The sequence below is a fragment of the Wasmannia auropunctata genome, unplaced genomic scaffold (assembly GCF_000956235.1).
Source record: "Wasmannia auropunctata unplaced genomic scaffold, wasmannia.A_1.0 LD333505.1, whole genome shotgun sequence".
Taxonomy (NCBI): domain Eukaryota; kingdom Metazoa; phylum Arthropoda; class Insecta; order Hymenoptera; family Formicidae; genus Wasmannia; species Wasmannia auropunctata.
Genome location: NW_012029385.1, coordinates 1,935 through 13,125, shown reverse-complemented (window position 1 = coordinate 13,125; position 11,191 = coordinate 1,935). Strand labels below are relative to the sequence as shown.

Here is an 11,191-nt window from a genome sequence, read left to right as displayed (position 1 = left end):
CCTTCCAAACCTGTAAAGAATTTATTGCGAGAAATATCACCTCAGAATTCGAACCGAGATTTTCCTACTTGTTAGATGGGTATCCTACGTACCATTCGACTACGAGAGACTGAGAGGCATGTGATATTTTTCGCAATAACCAATATAATTAATGTGTTAACACATTTTTCAGGCAACATAAAATATAAATTGAAATTGAAAGCAATTAGGTTCCCAAGAGTAAATCCCAAAGATATTTATAGATATTTATAAAACCCAGAGATATTCCAGTTTACGAAAAACAATTAGATGTTTTTCACCATTAGCCTTAGGTACCAATTGCACAATTTTTCCTGTACTACATCTGATAGTAAAACCGGTATTAGATTCATCGTAGATCATTCTCAATGAAGAAAATTGATCTTTACAATACTGTTCTTTATAGTAACAAGTGACACTCTTGTTGTGATATTCTTTTTACCATTATTGCCTAGTCCAATATTGCTGGATCAGCATTTTCAAAATATTTCATATGCATCACTTTATGATATGGAATATGTAAGTTTTTATTTTTTCACGATCGTACGTTTCCTCGATAAAGTATTAATTAATAGTGAAACTATATAATATCATTTGGTAAAATATTAATTTACATAAACTTATATAAAATTATATATATTTTAAATATAATTTAAAAGTTATGAATTATATGTAATGAAAAATCTTGTTATTATTGTTAAATGTTTCAAAAATGTACAAAAGAGTACATCTTAAATAATATCTAAGTATTAATGCTTGTCAATGAAAATTTTGTTTAATTTTATTTTTAATTTGTTTTTTCAAGCATGCTTTAGCAATTGCATCGTGTAATGGTATGAAAGACACGTGTCATTGGATACGAATTTTTCTATGCGATTGTCTTTTCATGCAGGCCAACAGAAAGCAATTATCTCACCAGATACTACATACTTATTAAATTGTTTGCCAATATGAGCTGATACAGATGTTAGTGTAGATTCCGGCTTCGTGTAAAGAACTGTGTTTTAAGACCGAAAAAAGTGCGCCGTGTTTGTGTGTTGCTGGTATATTGTAACAATAAAAAATATCATACACACTAAATAATTATACACTCCGTGGTGTGGGCTTGCATTGGCATTACTTTGATTTATTAAATTGCTTTCAATTTAAATTTATAAAAGACAACATAAATATTAGATCAGATTTGTGCATTGCAGAGGCCTTATCGTTATTCATAATTGACAGGCCAGTATTGATATAAATCACAATTACGCTGACATAGCGCACATATATTGACGAATCCTGATCTATGTGTGACGATACAGCCCAAACATTTATTTTCCATTAATTTCTTTCTAGTTTTCGCAGTTCATTGAAACTAGAATATATATGTAAAATTCATACTGAAATATTAGAAATATTGATCGTTTATTGGTCTTTTCTTAATTTATTGTGTTTAAAATACTTATACAGGTCGTAATATATATATGTTGTCTCTCTAGTTTTGTTTAACAAAATAATGCAAAGGAGTGAGCGTTTTACTTACAAGTAAAATAAAAGGATTAAATTGGACTATGATAAGTAATTTGTTGAATATTTATTGAATGATTTACTTTATTTACATTATAAAACTTTGTTTTGTTTGCAACAAGTTTTATTTTAAAATTGAATATTAATTATTTCTGTAAAATGTTTACCTTTTAAAAATAGACTTTCAAATGCATTGTTTAATATAATTAATGTACATAATAAATAATAATATACTGTAATTAACACAAAGTTAACGGTTACTACATAATAATCGCTAATTACTACATAATAATTGCTAATATAATGCTTGATAATCATTTGGAATCTGTAATGTATGTATGTATGTAAGTTTGTAAAAACTTCTGCTCAGACTTTTTCCGATAGTATTGTGAAAGAGTCCGAACATATTACATAGTGCGATAAAAAATACTTTTTTTTTCTCTCTAATTTAAAATAATAATATTTTTCCCGAAGATTTTTCCCTAAGAGCCAAGTCTGTCGAAAACAGGATCTTATAAAATCTTGTTACAAATTTCGTTGACAAGAAGGATACAAATTTAATATAGAATTTGATTTATCAAATGATGTCGATAATATGGTAACAAATATATAATAAAATTCGCTGACATAATTTGACTGCAAATTGGTGGCAAAATAATGTATTTTATTACCAGATTGTTGACAGCAAATTGTCATCAAAAACCGAGCAAGATTTGCGTATACCGCTATCTGACAACAAATTGTCGCAAAAAACTGAGCAAGTTCTGCGTAGTGCTATCTGACGATAAATTGTGTTGCAAAAAAATCGTACAAGATATGCGCAGCGCTGTTTATCTAACGATAAATTGACGACTATAGAGATGCGTTGATTTGTTTCATACATAATGCGCATTATTTCATCCTTATTTAACATTTAGTGAACAATAAAGATAAGATGATACATTATGTGCGTCATAATGTATCATCAATACATGAAGCTGAACGCACCTAAAAATTGACCAAGCTTTGCGTAGCGTTATCTGATGATAAATTGTCTTCAGAAATTGGGCAAGCGAGTAGAATTTCCGCTGTCACTGAATACTTACAATCCAGATTAGCCAAATGCAGTGAGTTTGCTATGGTGTTGTCATCAATCGTTGCAGCAATTAATTTTGACAAACTTAGGACAAGGTGAGACGCCTGTCGTATTGTTTTCACGTGAATTTAAATTCAAATGACCGCAAATTAATGGCAATATGTCAGCATCAATTTGTAACAGCAATTTAATGACAATTTGTGTTGACAATTTGTCATACACAATTAATAGCATATATTGTCAGCAAATTATCGGCAACGTTAAGTAACTTTTGTCATCATTGGTACATCTGCACTCAATCAAAAGCATGTTAACAGCAACATGACGACAATATATGCCTAATAATGTGTATGACATATGCTGACAAAACAAAATGTGTTAGTATCCACAAATGTTACGCATTGTAAATTTAATGTTTGAAACAACGCTCAGCTTCTTTGCTGTAAAAACATTATTCATATCTCGTAATAAGTGCACACGTGTGCACTTAGTACGAGATATGAATAATGTTTTTGTAACAAAGAAACTAATAATGAGAATAAGTACTTAAAAATGATCGCTAGGAGAAAGGCAAAGATACTTTTGTGATGTATATTTTTAGAATATTTTCGGAATTAAATGCTTTAATGTAAAATATATTAATTATTTATTAGTAATACAGTTAAAAATCAGTTCTTTAAAATAAAATTGAATAAGGAATAGAAACACCATTTTTAAAGATTTTTCAATACCAATAAACGTCATTTGTCGTTAGACAACGCTACACAAAGTTTACTCGGTTTTTTCCGTCTATGTGCTGGCATCGCATTTCAGCAAGCTTTGTTAAATCCTGAGTCTAATGAAGATACATATAGCTATGGATTTGCTGAAAATCGGATCGAATTTGCTACCAATCTGCCTGTAAATTGCTAGCATTTTGCTGTCAGTGACTGTGTTATATTCATTTACGTCTAGGTGCTATTTTTTTCGTGTAAAACTAAATATGAATACATTTTAAATAATAAAAAATACACATTTAATTTTCGGTCCTTTGACATATCAGGTCTATAAAATCATCTTTATTAATTTTCTTTATTTATTACTTTTCATTCTTTTATTTATTCCTTTGTTTAATTTATAATCTAGACTTTATTCTTTGTTAACAAGTATTTTTTATAACCAAGACTACTTTTGTTTTTTAAAAAAACAGTCTCATAGTTTATCTTTACAACAAGTCAAACTCTCGTTTGACTTCATAGCCCTAATATATTTGTATCCTAGAGATTCTACTATTCATAACGTTAAGAAATAGAAGAATATGGACTACCGAATGCTCCATGTGATTTATACGGATACGTACTCATCGTCTTAATTTAACATCGACTATACCCAAGTATTATATTATGTGGCGAAAAAATCTCATTTTTGTTTTATCACGTTTCCATCGTATATTCTTTTAACAATCGACAAAATCTTGACATTATATACGAAGAAATATTTGTTGAGTTTGTTTTTAACTTATAATTAATATTGTGTCAACCACTGAAAAGGACCACATTTAAGGTCGAAACGTTTGGTTTTATATTTATATTTTTATGTATTATTAGAAAACCTATTAAAGTTACTTGAATAGTAGTTATTAACAAGAACATCTAGTCAGGCTCGTTAGCCCACTTTCTTATTATCTAAGTATTAAAATTTTTTGATTGATAGATTTTATTTTCTTGTAATATCCCTTAAAGATAAAATTGTACAATATAAAATACTTATTTTATGAAAATTTTTTATTTCTTTCCAATTTTTTAAAATTTGTTATTTGAAATGAGTAGCTCTAAATTTTTATCCTTGATGATATAAGTTAATATAAACAAAGATACACTAATCCAAATAATTATACATATTTATTTTAAATTTCCATCTAAAAGGCTCTATTTTTACGGAAAATTTTAAATGAGATTATATAAAGAAAATCAAAGAAATTTGTAATATATTACAAAGAAATTTTTTTCTGAGGAAAAATAGATGAAATGTTTTGGACATTATATTTTGAAAATTTGAATAGACACCTTGATCGATCAATAATATTTTTATAGATTATCAATTCAGCGTACAAATTTATTGCAGTCTACCCATGGTGCAACAAAAGCGGAATTACAAAAAGCTTCACGATCAAAGGAATCCTTTGAAAAAGTTCCGTTCATCACAGCGGCACTTACACATCTCGGTTTCTATATTCTCATGTTCCTGGGATTTATCAATCAAATATTCTTTCTTCCGAAGATTGATACCGAAAAAAATAGAGAAGTATGGCGATAATCATTTATATTTTATTAAACATTGATACAAATTGCAATATACTAAATAAGAAATAAAAAAAATAAATTTAAACGAAAACATTAAATTTTATTTGAAATACTTGAAATCAACATTCATAGTAACATATCAAAGTCAATAAATGTCATATGAGTGAATAAAAGTGTGAGTAAATAAAAATATTATATATCATTAACATATAGAAAACTCACATGATATAATGTAAAAATAGTTTATAGAATTCTATTCTATATATTCTATTGTAGAATGTAATTTTTGTGTACAATTGGTATCTTTATTGTATTATAATCTTAAAAATGTTTGGATTTTGTACACATGTAACAGATACATTTCTCTGTAAAATATTTATCGATTTTGTATGAACAATAATATTTTATTTTTCATGTAATATGTAAATTTTTTTTTAAATACTGAACATATGTTTTTAGGGATATGCTTCGCTTTACGACAATTTCGAAAAATTTTATCTCAAATATGTCTACAGAAGAGTCAGAGATTGTTGGAACAGGCCGATTTGTTCTGTTCCTGGTGCAACAGTCACATTAAAAGATCGGGTAACTCACGACTACGGATGGACGTTTCAGTAAGTTTGACTACGTACGAAAGCCACGATTGTCACGTATCAATAGAATTGAATTCTGAATTTTTTAATCCTGACAGATTTACTGGAACTGAAACGCAATGTATAAATTTGGGCTCTTACAATTATTTAGGGTTTGCCGAAGCAAGTGGTAAGTGCGCCGAGGAGAGCATCAAAACGCTCCGAAAGTTTGGTTGTGCCAGTTGCAGTACGCGTCTTGAATTAGGTAAATACTTTGAGAGATTATTATTTAAAGCATTTCTCTCGAGCAAATAGACAGAAACATATTAAAACATTTAAAAAGATCGAGACTAAAGTATTACTGCATATACATATTAATGCTGTCCCACACACATATTAATGCAAAGAAAAATAGAAATTTATTTCATAACTAAAATAAAAAGTAGCGTTCAGAAAACACAACAGTTGAGTGGTGAGGCGATCACTATTGTTGCCTGTGATTGGAGTAGACCCTTAGATCCATAATAAATCTAAGAGAATATACCAATAGCGCTTAATTAACTATTATGTTTTCTAAAAGTAATTGTTGGGGATTCTAAAGAAGATCGATGAGATTGTCTGTTTTACTGATTGAATTATACGTGATTTCCACACATATAATTTACAATACAAATATTACAAACATATTATTTATTAAACATCAGTATATCACTACATACTTTAGCTTTTATTACATTTATATCGTATACACATATACACACGACATTTTCATGCAAACTTTTGTCTTATACTGAAGCTCTTAAACTCATTTATAAAAGCACAGTATTGTTCTTTTATGTAATCCCTAGCGCGGACTAAGCTTGTTTTATACGTACAAAGTATAACATTTTTACATAAAGCAAATGTTACTAGTCGCCAGAAGCTAATATGCCTTTTTTTGTTTTTTATATGAAATTATTCAGTCCGCACTGTGTTATTGTCTATACTTAAATTCAGGAAAAAGATTTTCAAATCTATAAAAGCAATACATACCAAAATCTTTATAAAAATTATGTTGTGTTATCTATACTTTAACGTTAAATACAATAATAATTGAAATTTATTTGATCATTTTTAGTATTTTTACTGCATAAGTTGCGAACTACAAATTTATTAATCAGAATATTACGTGATAAAATATTTTTAAAAATATGGATTTTTTTCATTTCTAATGCTTGAAAATTATTATTTTATAAAAACCGGTACGTTGATTTAGCCAATAAACAAGCAAAAGCTTTTTTGAATGTTAGTATCAATATATTTTAAATTTAACAAAAATTTGCAACGAGACGTTTCGACCTGACGCTTGGTTCTCTTCAGTCGTCTTGTAGATTAATACATTAAATCAAAGTAAATAAATTAAAATTAAAAATACATTACATTTTAAGAAATAATATAAGGTTGATATATCGTTTATAATGGATGTTATAGCTCGGTAATATAAAATATAAAGTAACATAAAATAATAAATAGCGTCAAAACGGAGTCAAAGGTTACAAGGTTAAGTCGGTAAAAGTCTAAATTAAAATTTGGTATCAAATAAGTTAGTTTCTAAAAAAATGCCACAGATTCGTCGTTTCCAAAAATGTGCCTTGTCTGGATGTTGTCTTATTTTTTTTTGTATTCGAATAGTTTAAAAGCCGAGAACCATTTTTTAAAATTTATCTGTCTGATAGAAGAAATTTCCGGTAAAGACTTGTTTGCGAATTTTTATATCTAAGGTAGTTCGTTTCGTCGAATTTTAACACTTATTATAATTGGTGAGACCAAGCTTGTTGAGACATAGTGTGTAATGTTTTATACTGTACGAGCTCCTCAACGCAAGTGAGAGCTTTTGGATGGAAGCGAATAAAATTATAGGCACATAAATGCTCGCTATGATATTGATAATAATATAATTATAAACAGATCTTTTGTTTCTAATTATGAAAGTCCTTGGCAAGTCTATCGAAATATCCCGTTAAGCAATTTTGTATCCTTATTTAAATTAAGTCCGTTTGGTTGCTCTTTTATGTGTATCATTTCGGAGAACAATTTTTTGTGATAATTTGGTTCAAAGTCAAGTACAGTTATTAATAACATTAGATTGAATGCATCTAAACATACAGTTATTATACAGCATATTTTAAATTTCAATCACTCGTTCGATTGGGACAACGTCAAAGTACTTGTCTAAGTCTCACAATCAGTTTATTTATAAATAAACTAATAATTTATTTATATATAAAAATAAATTTTGTTTATGCATAAAGAATAGATTAAAATTTAGGTTAAATGTGGATTAATTCCCACGCAAGCACTTAAGCTTACTAGATGCAATGCATTTCTTTATCTTTATGAAATAAGTTAATAAAATAAACACAAAAAGCAAAAAAGTGACTCCGCTTCTTGACACTCGAACAGTTAATATAATATTTACTTAATAAATATTTTATATTTATATCCGTGTAACAACTAAAAGTGTACGAATCAAAATGTAACGCCAAATTGAATCAAATTTTATTTCTTTTTTCGGATTCAGATTCATTGTCGAATTAAATCGATAAAATTTTATCCGAATCAAATCGTTGAAACATAATTTTTAATTAATAATATAATTGTTGGATTGAATTTTACCATATAAATAACAAAAGAAAATTTTGACGTAAGAGAAATATATATAATATTGATTATCTAAGTTTATTTTAAAAAATATATGTATACATATATTTAAATATTTAATATAAAGTAACTGATAAAATACTTAACTTATTGTTAATGTTATATTAACCGAAACAATTAGGTAACAAATCAATTATTATTATCATTAATTATTAAGGTACTTTAATGTATATGTATCCAATATTATACACACACACACGCACACGCACACACACAGAGAGAGAGAGAGAGAATAATTAAAATGTAGTTTATTTTATTATCTCAATTTTCACAACTTATTTTTTTCACGTATATTCAAATTTGTAATTTAACATAAGGTCACAATGTATGTGAAAAACTGTACAGATATAATAAAAACATCTCTTACTTCAATACAGGCTCACGCTATTTTGAATTACAATTAGCGGGAAATAAAGATTCAAATCCGAATCGAATCAAATTCTATCTAATTCAATTTGATTTGTATTTGAACAGCTTTTGTACGTCTTTAATGATAATCATATGGCAAATAATACAATACCAAAGTATCCAGTCGTTAAAAACATACAATGTTTTTAATAAGTTTTGGCTTTACTAGCCAGTGTTTATAAATTCATTTATAGATGATGAAACTTTTTTTATACCGAATTCAAAGTTTAAACTTGATTGTTTAAAAATTTATTAAAAAATTTTTTTAAATTTAGTAATATTGCCCTGCCATGATTTATTAAAGAAATTCCTTTTTTTTAAGACTACATACAATAAAAGGAAATTGAGAGAACCATTTTTGTTTTAAGGTACTATGCCGATACATGATGAACTCGAAAAATTGACTGCAAAATTTTTGGGAGTAGAAGATGCTATAGTATTTGGAATGGGATTCGCCACGAATTCTTTAAACCTACCTTCTTTGGTCAGTAAAGGCTGTCTGGTTCTCAGTGATGAGAAGAATCATGCATCGCTCATTCTCGGATTGCGATTGTCCGGTGCAGTGATACAGATCTTTAAGCATAATAGTAAGCACATTATGTTTAACTTATATAAACACATTGTATTTAATTGTCATTTAATATATACAATTATCTTCTATTGAAAGTACAAAAGACTTATGGTTCATCATTGCAATAGATGTAAAGCACTTGGAGGAATGTTTGAAGAAAGCTATTGTTTTCGGGCAACCGAAGACTGGTAAGCCTTGGAAGAAGATAGTTATCATTGTCGAAGGTGTTTATTCTATGGAAGGTTCAATTGTCCACTTGCCCGAGATGTTGGAGTTAAAGAAAAAATACAAAGTTCGTAAAAGTAACCTTGATTATCGTCAACTTATCATTATTTTCTTTTTCTCAAATCTTATTACGATTGATATAAATTTTATTCGGACAGGCCTATCTCTATGTGGACGAAGCGCATAGCACAGGAGCTATGGGAAAACATGGAAGAGGAGTTTGCGACTACTACGACATTGATCCGCGCGAAATAGACATACTTATGGGAACATTTACGAAAAGCTTTGGCTCAGCAGGTGGATATATAGCTGGAACGAAAGTAATATTTTAATAGTCTTTTAGCTTCAGTACACTTAATACCTGTATATCTTTAATCAGACATCTGTTTTAGACACTGATAAATCACATAAGGATATACGGTCACGCGCATACGTACGCAGCATCAATGTCTCCGCCCGTTACACAACAAATTATCACGTCAATGCGAATTATTGCGGGAGAGGATGGTACTGACGCTGGTGAAAAGCGTATCAAACAATTAGCTAGGAATACGAGATACTTTAGACGCAGATTGAATCAGATCGGAGTTATAATTTACGGAAACGAGGACTCGCCCGTTGTGCCTATGCTAGTTTACTTATTTTCTAAGATCGGGTAAGTGAGTTAAGATATTATTTCCAAAATTTGAATTTGTCATTTCATATTTTTTTCTCTGTATGATGTTCGACAACAGTGCAGTGATCCGTACCCTGACAACCCGTAATATTGCAACTGTTGGTGTTGGATTCCCAGCGACGCCATTAATGGAAGGCAGAATTAGATTTTGTCTTTCCGCTGCGCATACGAAGGAACAATTAGATTATGTAAGTAACGTTAGTGACTCGAAAGGCTCGTTATTTTAATTACAATTTTATTGTATATCCTAGGTGTTGACGCATATCGAGGAGATTGCGGACATGTTAGGATTAAGATATTCAAGGAAACCTCGCACTACTACGAAAATAGAATATTCAGACAGCGAAACCGAATGACCTACCTCATAAAGTAATAAATCATTAGATAATTTATTTTTGTGACAAGTGTCAAAATAGTTGAGGATTTTAAATATCATCAATAGCTTCAATATGGTTCATCGTATCGTATGATACATCAGAAAACTATACTATAATTATTATAATAAACCAGCGCTTAAATTTCACAAAAATATGCGAGTATAACAATTTATATATGAAGTTAAGAAATAACTGGAGGACGTATAATATCCGTGCAAGAAAATCCGGATAAATATAAGAAAAAAAGAGGGATTAAATAATGTTGTTTTATGTATACAGGATGTTCCGAAATTCGCGAATCAAAATATAGCGAAAAAGTAAAATAGCAATTAAGTAAAGAAATTATTTGTAAATTTTTAATTTAAGCAATAGTTTTTGAGATATAAGAGTTTAAATTTAGCCAATTATAAATTAAGATTAACCTTTAAATGGTACAAGAGTGCGAATTCGCACCGTGAACATTTTCGAATTGCTGGCATTTGCACAAAAACATCTATCGCGGCTTATCTCCACTGTACGTTAAATATGTTTAAAACATTTCTGTTTATTCTTCAGGATAGATGTACAATTTAAGATATCAAATTCAAATTCATACCATTGTTCCATTAGTGGGTGCTCGAAAGAAGTGTACCATTTGAAGGTTAACGGAAACATGTCCGTGAGCACGTCAATAGTGTTAGTGATCGCGCACTTCATACGAGTACTAATCTATAATTGGTTAAATTTAAACTCTTAAGCGGCGTCTACAAATGGGCAGTAGCAGTAATAGATTAAGGAG

The 11,191-nt window shown here is 29.0% G+C and overlaps 1 protein-coding gene across 1 annotated transcript; it reads left to right on the top strand.

Moving 5' to 3' along the window:
- Positions 1–4,663: 4,663 nt before the first annotated feature.
- On the top strand, positions 4,664–10,710 carry LOC105459833 (serine palmitoyltransferase 2; the record flags this gene model as incomplete). Its single annotated transcript, XM_011706133.1, has 9 exons — positions 4,664–4,885; positions 5,344–5,498; positions 5,576–5,721; positions 8,933–9,151; positions 9,264–9,427; positions 9,519–9,680; positions 9,753–10,015; positions 10,095–10,224; positions 10,288–10,710. Coding segments are annotated over 9 exons (1,566 nt in total), but the record flags the coding sequence as incomplete, so codon positions are not given.
- Positions 10,711–11,191: the final 481 nt, after the last annotated feature.